At 32.5% G+C, this 20,314-nt stretch overlaps 2 protein-coding genes and 1 long non-coding RNA gene across 3 annotated transcripts; 2 read left to right on the top strand and 1 right to left on the bottom strand.

Annotated features, from left to right (window-relative positions):
- The first annotated feature begins 7,100 nt into the window (after positions 1-7,100).
- LOC108325975 (guanine nucleotide-binding protein subunit gamma 2) lies at positions 7,101-11,776 on the top strand. The gene is made up of 5 exons (XM_017559158.2): positions 7,101-7,457; positions 7,537-7,717; positions 11,161-11,213; positions 11,300-11,344; positions 11,448-11,776. The coding sequence occupies exons 2-5, from the start codon at positions 7,583-7,585 to the stop codon at positions 11,533-11,535; spliced, it is 321 nt and encodes a 106-aa protein (XP_017414647.1). The 5' UTR covers positions 7,101-7,457; positions 7,537-7,582; the 3' UTR covers positions 11,536-11,776.
- On the bottom strand, positions 11,739-13,780 carry LOC128195721 (uncharacterized). The gene is made up of 2 exons (XR_008247527.1): positions 13,005-13,780; positions 11,739-12,015 (listed from the first exon to the last, which is right to left on the bottom strand). It is a non-coding gene; the product is annotated as an uncharacterized LOC128195721 (long non-coding RNA).
- Positions 13,221-19,233, top strand: LOC108325974 (pyruvate kinase isozyme A, chloroplastic). The gene is made up of 6 exons (XM_017559155.2): positions 13,221-13,730; positions 13,819-13,909; positions 13,997-14,190; positions 17,248-17,369; positions 17,552-18,030; positions 18,504-19,233. Exons 1-6 carry the CDS (start codon positions 13,221-13,223, stop codon positions 18,803-18,805), a joined length of 1,698 nt encoding a protein of 565 aa, XP_017414644.1. The 3' UTR covers positions 18,806-19,233.
- The last annotated feature ends 1,081 nt before the right edge of the window (positions 19,234-20,314 follow it).

The following is a 20,314-nucleotide window of genomic DNA, read 5'->3' as shown; positions in this document are numbered from 1 at the left end:
AGTATAACGAGGATCCGCAAAAATTGAATAGTAGCAGCATTAGTCAAAGGCCGTAATGATAAAGAACCAAGAAAAAACATTGGAAAAGCTTAGAGCATGATGATCATAGTGCCAAATCAGAATAAGGACAAACATTTAATAGCTTATTGGGCGGTTGGAATAATAAGGAGACCAATAAGCTGCTGCTAGCTGTACATTTCCATAGAATGCTTAATGATGGATATGAGATTGTTGCTCAAAATCTAACATAATGAATTCATAAGGCATCTTAAGAGGGCCAAGCCATATACTAATAGTAACATTTTTTTCCAAAAGGTATGTATATGACTTTACATAAAGCAAAAGGAACGTAGAAAGTGTTCTTCCCTGTGCAGCAACATGCTTAGGTTACCCAAAAGAAAATGTCTTCAAAGAAACAGTTAACAGAAGGTTTCTCACATGAATCCGAGATGAAGGGTGTTTTCATTAAAGGCTACAAATGTTTGTCTCAATTTCAAAAGTTGGTTTTTTGTTCCTACTTTACCATCTCTGCGTGCACCATATTACATTCCCATGTCACTTTTACACGTGGGAAAAAGCTCAAACTCTGAAATTGAAAAGTTAAACAATTTTTAGTCTAAGTTGGGTCCAGTGAGATAAACACTGACAAATTCCAATTTTGTTGAATTGTTATTGGTTGGTCTTTCACCTAATCCATTTGTTGTGAAGATGGAGATGGATTAGTTGCTTTAGTAGCTAAAGTGTCACGCGTGGTTTTGGTTCGTTGACCATGAAGAGGGCCATTAACAACACAATTCTTTTTTACATTTTCTTGGTCTTCAATGAAATTAAATATCTTAAACTATGATATACCCTATCTATCCTTGGGACTCGCCGATCTTCAAAAGAAATATACATAATAAGAAACTAATATAACAAATCTATATACCAAGTACAATTATATCACCACTATACAATAAATACAAGATAAGCTAATCAATACAAAATACTGCATCATATATATATATATACCCAAAATTTTGAGAAACTTAAATCAAATTTAAGAATCATTTTTATAATTTATTTTTAAAATTATATCTATTCATTCATAAACATTATTCAGTTTAAATAAGTTTATTGAAAAGAAAAAAAATAGAAATCAAAATAGATTAATAAAAAATAAAGATAACTAATTATTCTCTTTCTTCTAAGAAAAATTATAATTTATTAAAATAAATTTTTAATTCATTGAATATTATGTACATGTAGTGATCATGTACAGGAATTAAAATAAATTCATGTTTAGGTGCACATCATCTTATGACTAAACATGGAATATATGAATGTAAATGAACTCATATTTAATTATTCATCATATCATAACTAGGTATGAAACTTCTTCTAGAAGACTGATATATCGTAAATTCACCAAATCTTAGTTGATCTATTATGTCAAGGTAACACATTCACTGGTAACATAACAAAATAATAATATATACGACTTTAGTGCAAATCTCAGTTTTAAAATTAGTTTGTAAAGTTGAGTTAAACATAAATTGACTTACTAAAATGATTAAAAATCTATCTTAATTTCCAATTAATTTTATTGGAGTTATTGTCTCACTCATTATTTGATGTTAAATTTATAAACCTGTACTGTTTATTTTAAAATCTGATGATAAAATATTATCAAGTCTCGTAAAATTCATTTAAATTTATTGACCAATACTTTGTTTTTTTTACTAGTTTTTAAATAGTTTCACTCTAGCTTGAAGGTTTTTTCTTAAATTTTAAATCTTAAACCCTAATTCGTGAAGGATTTAATAAGTTTTTTGTGAATAATTTCAAAAATATATTGAAAAGAGAAAGAAATAAGATAGAAATATGTTCGAAATCCAAGTGTGAATTAAAGTCTTACATTGGATAAAAATGAAAAAGTAGAACATTATATAAAGATGAAAGACTCATTAATTTATTGTTTTAAGGTTTTGGTTAGAGAGTAGTGTCAACCTCTTGTATGGTTGGACTCATATCTCTCATTTAGTATTGTGTCTCTTTGATGAACCTCTTTCTCGATAGATCCAATAAAATAAAGTTAGGATAAACAAAGAGAGAGAAAAAAATGAGAAAAATGAAAAATATATATACATAGAAAGAAAATAGTGTCGTAAGACATAAAAAGTACAAAGAATTAAAAGAAAGTAAATCTTCAAATTTGATAATTTTAGGCTGTTAAAATATTTTATAGTTTCTAAAAGTTATATTTTCATTAATTTTATTCGAATAATATATTTCACTAAAAAAAGTTACTACCTTATAATATTCCTCACATGTAAAAAAGAAATCATATTAATAATTACTTCTTATTAATAATCATATAAATACATACTGATTAAATTGACAAATACAAAGATATGGCTTAGTAATTTTAAATAATTTTATGATTGAACAGAAATATTAAATATGTGAAAAGGCAAAATATTGAATAAACTTTTATTGTGTATAGAGGAAAAAGTCGAAATAGACGTAAAAGAGAATACATTAAAGTCATATGTGAAATTATTAAAAGTGGTGGGACATGTGAAGAGCAGGTTCTTGGTAAACTAATGTCCTTTTAGTACTGTACTACGTGAAAGTTTGGAAAATCAAACGGGTATAGCGAATACAGGACTCACTGACAGGAATAAGATATTTAATTTTCTCGCGTGTATATTTATATTTATATATAATGAATATGTGATTAATTCACGTTGAAAATTGCATTGTTTGTGTTAAATATGTGTGGTGGACTTTAGGATATTGTAGATGTATCATAGTACTGATTTGGCATGTTAAATAACCATTTTTTTTACCTTGATTGATGTGGTTTTGAATTAAAAGTCTAGAAGGATGGATAGGCCGAAGGAGTAATTCGATAGGTATGAATTACAGACTCATTCGATAAGTATTTTATTTGTTTAGTGATCACATAAGTTATTTTTTATTCATTTTGGAGTGATTGAATGTATTTGAGAGAATTTGAAGATAAATTTTTCTGTTATTTATTTGAGTGGATTTTGGAAGTAAGTGAGGGTGAAGTAAATTTTTTTAAACCTTAGAGAGGGAAAGTCTTTTTTTTTTATGAATGACATATTTGTTAAGTGAGAATAAATTTATGAAAGTTAGAAAAGAAGGTGTCTCTTTAGACGAGATTTTGAAAATTTTTTCTAACGATTTTATTCATTAAATAAGGAATATGTTTATTGAGGAATTTTCAAAAGATTTTATTTTTCATGCTTACTTATTGGGGGAGAAATTCGATCAGTAATATGGAAAATTAAATTTTAAGTATAATATTTGTTTTTATTGTAAAGAATAAAATGTTTAATTTGAACTAAACATGATTGAAAATTTAAAATGTAATGTTTGAATGTAGATGAGTTTAGAGTATAAATATGTGTGGTGGTATGGTTTGTTAAGATATAAATAAAATTTTATATTAAATAAAATAAAGGATGAACGTAAGTTTATAAATTTATAAATTTATAAGTTTATGTAAAATATCTTTCTTAATCTAAAACAAATAATTTACACAATACATGTTTTTTAGGAAGTAATTGATAATAACGTAATTGAATAATGTTTATTTAATGATATGAATTATCTTATTTACATTAACTTTTTCTTTTAATTGTTGATATGTGATTTAAGTATGATATGATATATATTAGGATAGTAAATTGAGCATCAGTTAAAAATGATAAAAAAGTATATAACAGATGTAGTTGATGTATATACATCAATTAAAATTATCTTTTTTCTTTATTTGTTATATTTTAAAAACATTAATGTGTTAATATTTGTTTTAAACTACATGGGAAATTTAACAATTATATATACATACGTATATACTTTCTTTTCTTTGATAATGTTCGATATATCTAAAACGTGTATATATTAATAGTTTACCATATTCAAGTTTTAAAAAATAATATCTATATTTTGAATTCAAATAGGTTTTTGTTTTGTTTTCTTATATTTCTTTTACTTTGTTTTTATCTTTTCAAAATTTTAAATTGAGAAAATACTTAAATTAGTCTATGGAAAATTGGGACATAAAATAATGAGTTTTTCTTTACTAAAATTTAGATTTAATTAAGTTTTAAATCCTTTATAAATATAAGTGTTTTTAATTAAATTTTTTCATCCATTGAGTATTAAAACAAATTATTTTTCAATTGTACCTCTATCATTTAAATTTTTTATTAATTGGATGACATAATTGTTATTTTGTCTCTTCATTTTAATTTATTATCTTGTGTTAAGAAGTTTGAATAAAATCTTAAATTTCTTAATATATGGAGACATTAAGATAACATGTACCTCACTCAATTAATAAAAAAATTTAAACATTAAAAATTCAATTAAAAAATTAAAAAAAATTAAATATCTAACCGGCAACTTAATTTTATAATAACTCAATTGAAAATACTTAAATTATGAAGAAATTATAACTTAACCAAATCTAAATTTTATGTAAATTTATCACTGAATTATTTATTTAATTACATATAATTTTCTTTTTAGGCCTTTTTCACTTGAATGAATTTGTGGGAGAGTAATTGAGGAGATTTGAGAGCATTTGAAGATAAAGTTTTTTATTGTTTATTTGAGTGAATTTGGAGGTAAATGAGAGTGAATTTGGAAGTAAATTTTTTTAATCTGTCACGTCAATAAAATTCTACACTAATTCTCACAAATTTTACTTCCAAATGTACTATAATTTACCTCCAAATTCATTCAAATAAACAACAAAAAAATTTATCTTCAAATCTTCTCAAATCCCTTCAATTATTCTCCCCCAAATCTCTTCAAGTGAACAAGGTCTTCCCGACCTACTTCAATACTAAGATTTCCCATTTTTCCTTTATGCTGGAGAAAAAGCTTGCAGGCCCGTTGGCCATAGCTTTCATGCAACCCAAACCATAGCTCTTTCCGTTTATGATAGGCCGAGTCGAGTTGTAGTTTGTGCCTTAGTGAGACTTTTTGGGAGAAACGTTCATATATAGGATAACATTTTTCAGTCTTATTGGATAGACACAATTGAATGATGCTTAATGCATTTATTAAAGAGTTCAACAATCTTTCGTATGCAAACTTCTTGCTTCTATCACACGGCCATTAAGTTAGGAAACATTCAATGAAAACCCTTTATATTTACAACCAAAAATTATTAAGAAATTTATAAGCCACAATCTCAATCTTTCAAGAACTAAATTCTGTCTAAAAAATTATCTCTAGTATACACTAATTACAATTTATATGTTAAACAAAAGGTTAAATAATAATTCAAAATGACAAATAGTAATGTTGTAATATAATATTAAGTGTACCTAGTAAACGAAAACATCCTCAAAAGGTAAACTAGATCATCTTAGTCATCTACAAACGACATCAATTAGGATTAATAGTCTAAGCATAATTACATGGATAATTTAATTAATTTAGAGATGATATACTATTAAAAACAACGGATTGTGTCAATCCGGTCTATTTTAAGAAGAAAACCCCAACAAAACTCTATAAATAGATTTAAAAGTTTGTTATGTAAAAACAAATTAAATAGTATTTATTACCCGTTATTAAAATACTAAGTTGACATTTGGAGAATACAAACCACCTTGACTTAAATAAAAAACGTTAACATATCTTATCAAAGAAAATATTTAAATTTGTAAAATAAGTATTATTAGTATATCTTAAAATGAATATTAAAGTCAAAACTCACATAAAAAACTATTTCAAATTTAATAAGATAAAAAAAATCAATTAAAGCTCGTCAATTTTACATAAATTGAAAACGAAATTAAATGAATAATGTTTAACTAAATCATCTAAAAACAACAACTTCACTGACTTAACTAATGAAGTTGCTTTTTTATCCGTTTGGTTCATATTGTTTGAGATATGGAGGTTGAAAAATCAAATCACTCTACAAAATGGTGTATTAATATATTGAATTCAACTTGCTTATTTTAGATATGAATAATTTTTAATTTATTGAATGATATTTAATTTACTAACAATTACTTTTATATCTAAATTTAATTATCATTTGATAATTTTCTTGGAGGGTCGTTTCATTCACTTTTATATTTTTATAAATTCTCTTCCTTTTTCTTTTTATCCGGCACACTCGTAACGAGAACTCAAATCATGGTTGGTTCTATTTATTGTACTAACTTTTTTATTGTCAAAAATAAATTACAATATCAATATATTCAGACTGAATTCAAAAACTCTTGATATTTATGACGTGGTATTTTTTCTAATAAACAAAAATAAAATATTTTAGTTAAATTTTGTAATAATCATGTTGAAAACATCTTTAATTAATTTATATTGTAATAATATATACTAACAATTAATTTATTAAGACACTTACATGTATCTATAATACAGAAATAGATATTGCTGTGAGTATTAAAGTCATATTTTCTGATAATACTCATTTTCCTTTTGCCGGAAGAGTATCAAAAGGAAATATAGCAAAAGAATGGTAGAAAGATTTTTCAATTTTTCCAGCTTAGGTGGGGTTTACCTGTTTTATGTTATTATGAAAATTCAGCTTCAATTCAAAGAATCTTACTTAAGGGATAAGATTAGTATTCCACAAATAGAAACAAAACAGTATTTTGCATACAGAATAATCAATTCTTCAGGTGATAATCAGTAGTTATAGAAAATCAATATTTAATTTTTTTGTTTCTATATCTCTTTTTATCTGTTTCCATTCCTTTTTTTTTTGTTTTGTGTTAATCAGAAACAGCTAATCTATCCTCTAAGACTGTAAAATCTCACATGGTGAAAAATCCAGTTCAAGAACAAATGGAAAGTGAAAAGCAACAGTAACTTTCGTTTGTTTGTTTGTGTTAAAAGAAAAACACATTACAGTAGGTAATACTAGAAATAGCATTTTACTATTCTGTTTTAGAAAGGAAAGAAATATATATTAGGCAGTGAGAAAGCGAAGTGGTCACAGTAAACAGAGTGAAAACACCGTCACCGCGTGACATTGCAAGAAAAAAAAAAGAGTCTGAAAGTCAGAAAGAAAGAGAGAGAGAGAGAGATAGAGAGGGTTTTGAAGACAAAAAAGACAGAAAAAACGAGAAACTAAAAAGAAAACCAGCTTTGTTGTTGTGTTCCAATTCCAACAACAGAGCCCAAAAACGACAACTTTAAGTTCAACACAATACTTGAAGCCAAGTTTTTCTTTTTCACCCAATTTTCCGCTCCACTCTCAATCCTTTCAAACTTCACTCAAAATACCCTTCTTTCTCTCTCTATTTCTCTTATGTTCTTCCCCAAACAAACACAACAACACCCGTCTGACCTGTCTCTTTCTCTGCGTTTTCAGTACGCTTAGATCCTGCTCTATTGTTTTCTGAACCCCTCCATCCTGCTTCTATGGCCATCCCTTGATCATGGGGTCCATCAAGGTTTATTCAAGAATGCACTCAAATTCAATCACTTCTCTTTCATTATCATAATAAACTCTTTGAAACCTAGGGATTTTAGATTTTATATTTTAGATTTTCCATCGCCACCACCTCACTCTCACAGAATGCAATCGGGTGGGCCTGAATCCGCTAGCCCCGTGACCCACAGGGTTCAGTCTCTATCTTCCGCAGATACCAGAGGGAAACATAGGATACATGCTGAACTCAAGCGCTTGGAGCAGGAAGCAAGATTTTTAGAGGTACGTACTTTTTCTTTAAAATAATCATAATCTATTGGGGTGTTTTGGTCGTCGCTGAAGCTTGATTTTTTCTGCTACTTTGTTTTCTCTGTGTGTCGTTTTTTTTTCTGTTGGCCTTTTGCTTTTTGATGGGTGTACTTTTTGTTCTTCTGTGTGTCGAAGAGAGATAGTAAAATGAGTCGGGAAAGGTTTAACTTTTCTTTATTCTTGTGTCGGTATTATCAGAGACAAATGTCATCTGTTAGACTGATGAAGTTGCCTACAAATTAACAAAAATAAAAATTTGTTTAGTTGATTGCTGGGGTATTTCTCTGTCACCTGGATTTATGAGTTTTGCTTGCGGAAACACTGTTTAAGAAATTAATGTTCAGATAGGAGGAGAGGTACTTGTTACTGTGGTGCGGGAACCTGAAGTCTTGGGGTACCTTCCTCCTGATAGTTAAATAGGGTAGTTGTTTTTATTAAATGCATAGTTCTCCAAAGATACACTGACATTTACATCAATTTGGTCCTACAAGATTTTTGACATCCAATCAGCCCTCTCAATGTTCAACGGTGCGTTTGGATTGACAGTAGGAATCAACTTGTAATAAAAAAAATCATGGTGAAATCAGCACAAAAGCAACTATTTTGTTGAACCTATGCAGTACCGAACACGCACTAAATTGACATCAAAGTGGTTGAAGTTGATGCCGTATATAGCTCGAGAGAAGGGTTGTTTTGGTGTATATTTTAATCTAAGGACTATTTTTTATGTTTAAAATCTTTGTTGGATGAGATTGATGTCAGGTGTATCTTTGGAGGACCAAACAATCAGTTTGGTCTCTTGTTCTCCCCAATGAATATTTTCTGGTAATCGCATTTAATGTTTTGCATTAATTATTACGCAGTTACAGTTAACAGCATTTCTGTTTAGATTACCAAATACTCTTAACGAAAAAGATGCACTTTTAGCTGGAAAATTTGTCTTTTGAAAGACATTTTAACATTTCAGTTGAACATTTCAGTTGAAGATCAATCTTCGGTAGTTCCTGAGTTTGCATTTAGGAAGCTTCATTTGTTGATGCTATGTGAATTAATCTGTCATTACAGGGATAGAAGCTTGATTATTGAGATAGTATAACTAAACCAATGTTCTTCTTTTTCACTCTAATTTTTTGTCGTTTCTTGTTTATTACTGTCGAGAGTTGTGGGTGTGGACAAGTTTGTATTTTCTTTTGTAGGCAACTTCCACAAAGTCCATTAAGTTGCATGAAGGAGCATAGTTTTTTATATTTTCGATATTTTGTAACTTTCCTTTATTCCCTAAAGCTAGACCATGACACTTGTAGGGCTGTCATTCATCGGGATAGCTAATTAATTTAAGGTTTGCACTCTATTGAATAATCAATGATGAAATATCAGTCATTATTGTGTTGTCTCTTGCTCTCCTAATGTTTGATTCTAGTATATAGTAGCCATTCATGTGTTTGCTTCCTAAAATTGGTGTTTTCATTCCTCCTACTGTATCGCTTGGAGGACTGCCTCCAAAGTATTGTGGCAGAATTAGATGCTCTACCAATCTCTGCTTAATTGTTCTTTGAGATGTCCCTGAGACAATCTATTTTATCTCTCTCTTTCGAAACCATATATAATGGAAAACTATTAAAAAAATAATGAATATGAACCTTGACTTTTGAATTTCATTGGTTGCTGAAACTCAGCAGCTGCACTATGTTATGCATTTTCGGGTTTTACCTATGTTAAGAAGTGGACTTTAAGTCTAACTCAAGTCCACAAAACCGGTTTGTAAGGTGAGGTTTGCACCCACTTATATATTATGAATTGGTCTTATCTCTAGTCGATGTGGGACTTCCAACAATCTATAGCGAGGGAGAGTGACTGAAATCTAGGTTACCAAATAACTATCTACTTACAAAGACTCATTTTTAAAAAATGAAATATTGGGTGACTTTCCGCAAATCAACTTTAGTATTTTGTGTTTATGTGATAAAGTTGGCATGTTCAGGGAATGTACAAGTCTTTTTGGCTCTGAGTATTTCTGTAGTCAGCACTAAGTAAAAAGTTGGAGAATTTTAGCTAGTCTACCTCTCTGTATGTATAATTGCAATTGACACAGTTGGCTTAATATATGGATGTACCTTCTTTGTTAGGTTACCTTCTGATGAGTGTTTATTAGGATTGGCAGGTACTAATTTCATGCAATAGGGAATCCATCCATTCCAATATAAATCCTGTTTGTCTTTGCTGCTCTTTTATCAATAGTTTATTACTTTTTGTTTTTATACAGTTTGTTTAGTTATAGGAATTAATAATTTGACTTTTTGAGTTCAACTCCGTTTGGGAATAACTGAGATTCCATTTCTCAACTAGCTATAGATAGAATATGATTTATCACCAAGATCCCTTCAAATTTATGATAACTGTTCTTATATGTGTGCTGGCAAGGTTTTAATTTAGATCATGAATTCTAAGTTCTGACAAAATAGAAAACTGAAAAATAATAATTTATTAGATCACTTACCGGAGGCACTGGATATTGAATTGGAGAATGCTCTAAGAATGTAAGTCAGATATTTCACTAAATCAAACTATAATTAGACCCTGCTGCCTGCAATTATCCTGATTCCTTACCAACCTAAAAACTTCAAATTTAGGTTTGAAGGAAACATAGAAACATCAGATTGGGCGTTTGTCAAACTTAAAAGATTGTTGCCAAACCTTTCTGAGCCCTGTTCTGCTTATATGCAATTAAACAATTATGATATCGTCATTGAATGTTCAAAGAACTAGCAAAGTCCCATGCTACCCTTTGGACAGGAACGATCAAAACGTTTTTGGACATGCCTGGGAAACTGCTTCCTTCCATTCATTATATACCCCCTTGTTGTTGGCATAAGTTCATTGTTAAGACTTAGGAGTCTTGCATTACTCTTACGTCTGAACAAATGGTTTGATTGTTTTCCCTTTGTATCTTAATCTTAAGGGATATGGATATTACAATTCTCTGGATATTAAATCTCTTTTGTGCATATTATTTGAAAGGTATAACTTTCAGAATACCATGTGGAATATTCTATTCCTGTCAGCATGACTAGATAAAGGTTCCTAAAGTCAAAGGGGAAGGTAATTTTGTAGCACTTGACAAAAGGGTAGTCCAATCCTCTCCTGAGTAGTGTTGTTTAAATTCCCCTTTTCCATTTTCCCCCTTTTTTCTCCTTATGTTGAAAGGAAACCTTTCTAGCACTTGCAGTAAGGGATTTTGGCATTTGATCTATGACTTTTCTGGGATTAGATTCCTTAGTCTTTGATGAACCCATCTGGTTGGCTTTTCATGGGAAGGTTGATTGTGATTCTTAGCCTCTTTTATGAATGACATGTATTTATATCCAGTTTTCAAATTTGGGTTGCAAGTGTCAATAGTCACTATAAAATGAATGCAGGAAGAGCTGGAAAAACTTGAAAGGATGGAGAAGGCGTCTACGGCGTGCAAAGGGTAAGTTTAAAGGTAGAATGTGATACCGTAGTAGATAATCGGTGTTGGTTTAACTTTAATTTTCCATCTGGTGTCTGTTTTGCCAGACTGCTCAGCAACGTGGAAACAAAACCTGATCCATTACTACCATCGTAAGATCTCTCATGGGAACTTGTTCTATTTGTGTTGCAACCACATGTTATGTTATGTTATGTTCATGTGTGACAAAAAATGTATATATTTTTTCTTTGACAGAACAATTGGACCCGTAAGTCCTACATGGGATCGATGGTTTGAGGGCCCCCAAGATTCTAAAGGCTGCTGTAGATGCTGGATTCTCTGATGAACAATGCTAATTGCCAATCCTTCCTTCTTCCCTTTTTTAATCCAAGATTGGTTTAGAAATTGTGAGTTTTGAAACAATATTGTTATTGGCAATTTTTCATGATTGTTCCTATGTGCGGATGACAATTATAGCAAATACATAGCTTTTATGTTTCAGTTGACAGCTTAATTACTGAGACGATAACTACCAAGCCATGATGACAGTATATATGTATATAATTTTTTTTTTCCATTGCAAATCATCTGGTAGACGATGTTCGTTTAGACAAAGTAGACTGGAAAAGAATCTACATACTTGCTTGGCTCGTTGAAGTATAAATGATACAAGAAAAATTAATCTCGTTCTAAGTTTTCAGCAATCCAACCTCTTGGGAGGGCACAGCAAGATCATGCTAAGAAAGATTAGCGCACCAGTGATCATGACCCTCGGAAATATGTTACCTATGATGTTCTTTCTTGTCGACCAAAGATCCAAGACCTGAAATGAATGACAAGGACGAATGAGTAATATTTGAATCCTGCAGAATCGAAAAACTTCGGAATATTCATGCCAAATGTTGTTTACACACATTCAAGTATTGATTTACAGTTCTTCATTTATATTTTTTTTATTTATCTTTACATTGTATAACTTTTTAAAAAATATAATATTTTTCACAATTTTGTAAAATATCATGTTCTCATTTATATATTGCATAACATTATGATATATTAAAGTTCTTTACATAATATTTTTTGAAAATTTAATAATAAAAAGTTCACTATTATTGTTTAATCAAATAAATATATTTTTTTCTATAATAGTTAGCATAATTAAAAATTATTAATTTCCAAATCTTCCTTAGAAGAAAAAAAAAATAACACGTTTTCTCTTCAAATTATTAAACCAAATGAGTATAATTTTAAAAAACTTCTATCTTCTTCGTTCCACCCCATCCAAATGGAAATCTTTTTTATTTTTGTAAGAAACCAAATATTAAAAAGCTTGGTGTCATTTTTTCAGTATTGGTATCAAGTGCAAAATCACATCAGTATTCCAACAGTTAGAAGAGTGATGCATTTTTGTTTTTTGAGAAAATAGAAGAATGAATCTTCAACTAATTTTCACCCAAAAAAACAACTCATTAAATGAATACAATACTTTCTCCTGTTCAATTGTAAGGGGCATGCAGTACACTACTGTGATTATCTAATGTCCACACAAAAATGCCTAGGACTCCATTTCATAACCAAATTAACGGTTGGAAATGTATAATAATTTTCTATACTTTGTGATTTGTTGAAAAGAAAAATGTATAATAAGTAAAATGATATTATTTAACATTAAAATTGTTAAACAACGTTTAAACATCTTTTTTGATTTTGATTAAATAGAATCTGCAATTAAACTATTATTGTAAAATTGATATTGGAGGCATGTAAACTTAGAAAGCTTGTGTAGATAAATAGAAGGACGGTGGCATTTACCCTAACGAAAAAACGCAGGTCTTAGACAGCACAAAACAGAACAGAGCGCGCCTCGTAGTTTCCGCAGTTCCGTTTGGAGGGAGACAAGTGCAACTCCGTTAGTAACGCCCAACACTCCAAAAAGTGAGACACAGTTTCTCCTCACTTCACATTCGCTCTTCGTTTCATTTCGTTCCGCTCTGTTTCTCTCTCTCTCTCTCTCTGCCACGCGCCACCATGTCGGTCTCGCATTCCCTCAACCTCCGCCTCTTTGCCCCTCCTCCCACCGCCATTCCTACCCACGCCTCCCTCCCCCCTCCCACCCTTCTCTTCCCTCGCCATCGTCGTCTCCCCTCCCTCCGCGCCTCTTCCTCCCCGGAAATCCTCGTCTCTGACAACAACGGCGTCCCAGCCCCGCTCTCCGATCCGAGCTCCATCGAGGTGGACTCCGTGACGGAGGCGGAGCTTAAGGAGAACGGATTCCGCAGCACTCGGAGGACGAAGCTGGTGTGCACGGTGGGCCCCGCCACGTGCGGGTTCGAGCAGCTGGAGGCCCTAGCCGTTGGAGGCATGAACGTGGCGCGAATTAACATGTGCCACGGAACGAGGGAGTGGCACAAGGAGGTTATTGACCGCGTCCGGCGGCTGAACCACGAGAAGGGCTTCGCCGTTGCCATCATGATGGACACTGAAGGCAGCGAGATTCACATGGGTGATCTCGGTGGCGCTTCCTCTGTCAAAGCAGATGTACTTATTTATTACCATGTCCTCTTCACTTCTTTCCGTCCTTTGCTTCCTCTTCAACACTCACTCATTCTATTTATCTTGCTTTCAGGACGGTGAGATCTGGACCTTCAGTGTGAGAGCCTTCGATTCAACTCTCCCCCAACACACCATCAATGTCAATTATGAAGGCTTTGCCGAAGGTTAACCAACTTCTTCAAACATTTTATTTTTGCTATTAGTTTTGAACTGCTGTGAGGTTGTTGATGGAATGTGATGTGATGTGGCAGATGTGCAAGTGGGGGATGAACTTTTGGTGGATGGAGGAATGGTTAGGTTTGAGGTGATTCAAAAAATTGGCCCAGATGTTGAATGCCGTTGCACTGATCCTGGCTTATTGCTTCCGCGAGCCAATCTCACTTTCTGGAGGAATGGTAGTTTAGTGCGAGAAAGGAATGCCATGCTCCCTACTATTTCTTCCAAGGTTGCTTATCCCCCCTTTGCCTTTTGCTTACTTGCATCTCTTTATTGCTAATTTTGTTTACCTGCATATCTTTAATTTTGTTATTTACTTTACCTTTATCAAACAAACAAAGCTTTTCAATGTTGTAGTATTACTATCATATTGTTATCCAATCCAAGGTCACAGTTGGGAGTAATTGATGCCCATGGGCTCATATCTCTGGCAACCATGAATTATCGAGTTATAATACTAAGATTTATTGTTGTAGAACTCTGACATCCCCCTCGCTGTGTTTGTTGGATACAAGATACATTAACCATGCAACTTACAGAGCAATATGCTTCCTAATTTTCATTTCAACTGTTAATTGGTATCTTGTATTCCGTGTTATTCCTACTTAGTGGGAAACACTCCACAAGAGACATGCATTGACGCTTGGACTCTTAGATATGCCCACTGCCTGATTAGTATGCTTAATGCCTGAGTAAAAAGGAGTCGACCCAAGTTTACCATTTCTGCTAACCTTACACTGATTGTGTTGTTGGAAAATGTTTTGTTACATCTCCATGAGTTTCCAAACTGGTTATCGTAACATATACATTTTTTTATGGCAATAAAGACATGCTATACAAATTCCTACATTCTAAGAGTGAATTTTAGAACAAAAGAGTGTCTCATTCTTGAATTATGTAAATAAAAGTATAACTTTGACATTTTGTAGTTTTGAACTCCAAAGTGTATTATGTTGTTTAATTAAATAGTTGTGGCAATAACAAGTTTTTATATTGACTTTTTACCTTTGTTATACCTAAAGATAATGTTACCCCTGAAAAGCTGTCTCTCACCTAGATAAATTCTTAGTATCTTAACTATCTCATACGTTCTAGTGATCACTTAAAACACTTACATGAGTAAAATACTTTAAACACACTCTGCTTTAATTTAAACTTTCTGAACATTTTTTGTGTACCATCATTATTCTATAGTTTTGTGTTGGTTGGTTCTAGGCATGTAATATGTAACTAGCACTTCTCTTGATAAGGGCATTTTTGGGAGAGTTTATTCATAGTTTATTTCGACTTATTCTATGTCACAAACACTTTTGTAAAGTGTTTAAGTAAACTAAAATAGTATGTTATCTCTATAACCTATTTCCAGCTTATTTCCTATAGAACATAGCTTATAGAAAAACATTTTAACCCTATTTCCTATTACACTAGTGAATCAACTTATAAAGAAGTTCTTACATGATGAATAAACATATTAGTGTTCAATTAAGCTGTTCACTCAAATGCATCCCAAAATATCCAAAATTTGTGATATTTGTCTTGAATCAATGCATGAAGTTTAAGATAAGTACAGTGAGTTCTTATCCCAGACAAATTATATGGAAATGACATTCTGAGGACATACGTCTGGACTGCTTTTTCTTTTTGCTAATATTAGTAAAAGAAATAAATTAGGAATTTAGAATAGATATTATCATGTAGAGCAATGGTCTAACAATGGAGTTACACGTTAGTTATAACTTTTGATGATTCTAAACTGTATTTGTTGGATGCTATCTTAAGATATAAGGTAAGGAGGGGGGAGGACGAGAGAGGTCGGAAATCATTAGATAGTTTGGAATGGCTGTTGCCTTTGGAAATAGAAGTTTTCCTTCTTTGATAGGTTTTATTTCATATAGTTTCTATATCTGCAATTTCCTTTGCAATCAGAGCCCTGCTTTCTGAGTATTTTTCTCTTAATATTGGTGAACACCCAAAGAATTGAAGAACTCACCCTTAGAAGAAATCTGATAAAGGGGGAGAATAAAGTACTTAAATATTCCACTAAACATCCCATACTTCTCAATCTGATAACCAATTTTCTATGATATTGCATCAGCTCCAAGATCCATTGTTGTGGTAGCTCACACTCTGATGACACCTTACTCTCAGTGACACTTCACTCAAAGTCTCCCTTGGTCATAACCATCCATTGATCATAATTCTTTGTTAATAACTCTTTTTGAGGCACAATCTACAACCATCTCTAACACCATTCATGACCACCCAAACACTTGGGAACCCACCCTTGAAAGCTAGTGGGTAAGGGGAAGAATCAAGTACTTCCATATTCAACCAAACAATTTATGGGACTTAGTCTGCTCCACAATACCATAGGCAGTTTCATTTTCTATCAACTATTTTCAGATCCCAGGTCTAGTAGTCGTGGCATGGGATGCAGGATTCAACAATGAAAAAGGTGGGAAAGTAGTGAGAGGTTGACATTATTGAAAGATGTTTGAGTGTTTGAGGAAGGAAGAACAGGAGACAAGGGCATTAGAGAAAATTGAAAATTCCAGAACTTGAAGGATATATTGCATATTGACAGTTGCTGAAGGTGGATTAAGTTGCTGCAATAAGAAATTTTGCTGTAAAGGCTCTTAGGGTTGTGCTTTGAATTGGTGGCTTTGGTGGAAACTGTGCAACTCAAACAACTTAATTTAAGTTTTTGAAGGTGGTGCTGAAGCAGTTCCTGCTTGAGTATGATCCAGATATACCAGTCTATGCACTGGATGAAGAGGCAAAATGGGAGTGATGTGATAATTTTTGGGAAAGGCCATGATAGCAGAGTGTTGTTTGATTCCTTGAGATATCAATTAGGTTATATTCCTCCAATTATCTAACTCATCCCCTAACTCTTCTAACTGTTTTGCACTAACTATCCTTGCCACTTTTCCCTTCCTTTCCATCCTAAAGTATCACCAAGGGGAAATTAACAACTTAATTTTGCATCATTACCCATCCTTTCTCGGCTTTGGGGAAACATGTGGACTGTGATGGTGTTGATCTTGGTTCAAGTTGATGACAAAACCATGTCCCAGACCTTAAAAATTTTGAACTTTGCATTGTGGATCATTATGGGTTTCTATGGATTTCTAAATTCTAATAATTATCAAAGCAAATTTTGTGGGCTTTATTCTTTTAACGATTCATATTAATTTCAGGTGATTCATGTATTGAAGCCAAATTTCCTTTAAGCGGGGATCTGTCCTATATAATTTAATTCATTTATCTAATTTTCAATATGCAGGATTGGTTAGACATTGATTTTGGTATAGCTGAGGGCGTTGATTTTATTGCCATTTCATTTGTCAAGTCTGCTGAAGTTATTACTCATCTTAAAAGCTACATTGCTGCACGGTCTCGTGATAGGTATGCATTGACCTTAATTAAATATTTCTATTTGAAACTGTTATCAACATATTATTTCTATTATTATTATTAAGTAGCAATGACCAGAGTACTTTTATTATTTACCATTTTTTTTATATTAAGAAATCACAGTACAAGCAGCACAATTGACAATTTTATGAATTATGAATCTGGTGATGCAGTGATATTTCTGTCATTGCAAAGATAGAAAGTATTGACTCATTGAAGAATTTAGAAGAGATCATTCAAGCGGCAGATGGAGCTATGGTGGCACGAGGAGATTTGGGTGCTCAAATACCTTTAGAACAGGTTCCATCTGCTCAACAAAGGATTGTTCAACTGTGCAGGCAATTGAATAAGCCTGTTATTGTTGCTTCTCAATTACTTGAATCGATGATTGAGTACCCTACACCTACAAGAGCTGAAGTTGCAGATGTTTCTGAAGCTGTCAGGCAACGTGCTGATGCTTTGATGCTTTCTGGTGAGTCAGCCATGGGCCAGTACCCTGAGAAGGCCTTAACTGTTTTAAGGAGTGTCAGTTTAAGAATTGAGAAGTGGTGGAGGGATGAGAAACGCTATGAAGCTATGTTGCTCCCATCAGTTGGGTCTTATTTTTCAGAAAAAATATCAGAAGAAATCTGCAATTCTGCTGCTAAGATGGGTAAGCAGCCTTTAAAGCTTAAACTTGCGTTTTTTTCATTATTTTTATCTTACCATCTACATTTTATGACTTAAACTGTTGTGTATTTGTTTTGATTTGTTGCATTGGTGTATATACTGTTCGAATTTGAATTACTTTTTGTTGGTTGCAATACTACTTTCCAATAGTTATGCTTTATAATCAAAGTACTAAGCCTAAAACCATAATACACGAGGCTTGTTTATCTTTTTCTTTACCATATATAAGAGGTTTATTCTATTCTTGATCATTGGTTTTCTTTGACGAGGAGTTCCACAGTTTATAGCTTTCACATATCTGAAACGCTATATAATGATTATTGACTACTTAGTTAAAATACTAGTTTCACTCATAATTTTCAGTCTCATCTAATCCAAAAACTCTTTTCTATTTTTAGTTTTATTTGTTTTTTAGTCGTCTGATTATGGGTGCTTACTTGTTTTAAACTTTGGCAGCCAATAATTTAGAGGTGGATGCACTTTTTGTGTACACGAAGACAGGGTACATGGCATCTTTATTGTCGCGATGCCGTCCTGACTGCCCAATCTTTGCTTTTACTACCACTCCATCTGTGCGTAGGCGTCTCAATCTCCAGTGGGGCTTGATACCTTTCCGTCTGAGCTTCTCAGATGATATGGAAAGCAATCTCAATAGAACCTTTGCGTTGCTCAAAGCAAGAAATCTCATCAAATCAGGTGACCTTGTCATTGCAGTCTCAGATATGTTGCAGTCAATACAAGTGATGAATGTTCCTTGAGAACATGTTTCATTCCTTCTGAAAGCCAACATAGCCGTTTGTTCAAAACCTCGGATGCTGCTAGATTGCTAAATTGGGACTGAGACTTCATGAATGAATTTTGTCATATTATAATTTATAGGACGCAACTAAGTTTGGGAGAGTTTATGTTATTACAATGAAGTTCTCTATTTTAATGCATCAACCTTGAAGCTTTAGATTTCTTTTAGGCGAGTGGGGCAATATAGTGGATAGCTACCCTTTTTTAAGTTGTATGACATATTAGCATTGCTGTTTTATTTCTTTGTAATTTGTATTAGCTTACCACTTCAATGTTGGCTAAAATGTGAAGTTTTCAAAAAGATTCCAAAGCAGTCGCATATCATTATGCACAATGTATTTGTTCTGGGCAAACTCAATGCTAGTAGAATAAGCAAATTGGCATCCAAGTATACTTTGTTGGAATTGTGGAGGTTGTTTAACAGTTAAGTGCACAAAATTCCGGGGCAGGTGTAATTACTCTGTAATTCTTACTCCTTTAAATTGGGTATTTTATTTTCCTTCGCATCCATTTCTAGAATAAAAGATGGGTCAAGATTTTTATACAATTGGGACTTGTTATGTTACCGTTAGTAGGGATGTCCGCGCCACAGCCAGAGTGTTGTGGTCAATCCATGTCAGGATGGGGCATCTTGTCGGTGTAGTTGGGTTTTATTGGGCTAGGTAATCTGATGATTTTGGGCTTTCTCTTCCCGTACCTAACTATTACTAGCTGCACCCCATACTAACAGAAAAAGCCTAAAATATATTTTCTCACTACACCACACCATGATACTGCTGTTGTCATCATTGCTATCGTTGTGTCGTTACTGCTGCAATTCTGTTCATTGCAGAAGCAGAAGAAGAAAGAGAGAGCTCGTTCTAGAAAGCTTGTTCCAAAACAATGAAATGTATTTTGGAAAGCTTGTTTCGAAAGGTATTATATACGTTATTGAAAGCTTGTTCGAGAAATTTTGCTCTCGAAAGCTTGTTCTAGAATGAATTTCACGTGTTTAGAAAAACTTTTTCTAAAAATCTTATTTAAAAGATTCTATTATGAAAATCTAGTTTAAGAAATCATGTTCCAGAAATTCTTGAAAGTTTGTTCTGGGTGATTTAAAGAACAGGTAATGCAGAAACCACTTTTACAAAAGGTAAACAAAATGGTCTGGTCATTTTGAAAAGTATGGGGCTGCAGGAAGAAAAGACGAGATTTTGTTGGGCTGGAGTTAGGCCCAGATTCGGTCCAGGAAAGTATTGAAGCTCAAGGGTAAAATCTTGAGTTGCTTCACTTGACAATATTAGAATGATACTTTTAGGATAGTCTTAGTGTGATTGAGGAATAATGTATGTATGATGTCCTTACAGTAGATCTTGTAAAGGAAAGGAGTGAGTTTCCCAAAGCAACGTTACCTTCATCTTTTTATATTGTGGAGCAGGATTGGGTTTGAGTAGAACCTCATTTACTTCACTGTTTCTTTCGTCTTTTTT

This window comes from Vigna angularis, chromosome 3 (genome assembly GCF_016808095.1).
Source record: "Vigna angularis cultivar LongXiaoDou No.4 chromosome 3, ASM1680809v1, whole genome shotgun sequence".
NCBI lineage: Eukaryota > Viridiplantae > Streptophyta > Magnoliopsida > Fabales > Fabaceae > Vigna > Vigna angularis.
Note: the sequence above shows the minus strand (reverse complement) of the source record. Positions and strands in the feature narration are given on the sequence as shown.

Excerpts from the sequence above, each read along its gene's own strand:
- LOC108325975 (XM_017559158.2), top strand. The coding sequence starts at position 7,583 with ATGCAATCGGGTGGGCCTGAATCCGCTAGCCCCGTGACCCACAGGGTT. Across the intron at positions 7,718-11,160 it reads AGGAAGCAAGATTTTTAGAG|GAAGAGCTGGAAAAACTTGA; the intron begins GTACGTACTTTT and ends AAATGAATGCAG. Across the intron at positions 11,345-11,447 it reads CCTGATCCATTACTACCATC|AACAATTGGACCCGTAAGTC; the intron begins GTAAGATCTCTC and ends TTTCTTTGACAG.
- LOC108325974 (XM_017559155.2), top strand. The coding sequence starts at position 13,221 with ATGTCGGTCTCGCATTCCCTCAACCTCCGCCTCTTTGCCCCTCCTCCC. Across the intron at positions 13,731-13,818 it reads CTTCCTCTGTCAAAGCAGAT|GACGGTGAGATCTGGACCTT; the intron begins GTACTTATTTAT and ends TCTTGCTTTCAG. Across the intron at positions 13,910-13,996 it reads TTATGAAGGCTTTGCCGAAG|ATGTGCAAGTGGGGGATGAA; the intron begins GTTAACCAACTT and ends GTGATGTGGCAG.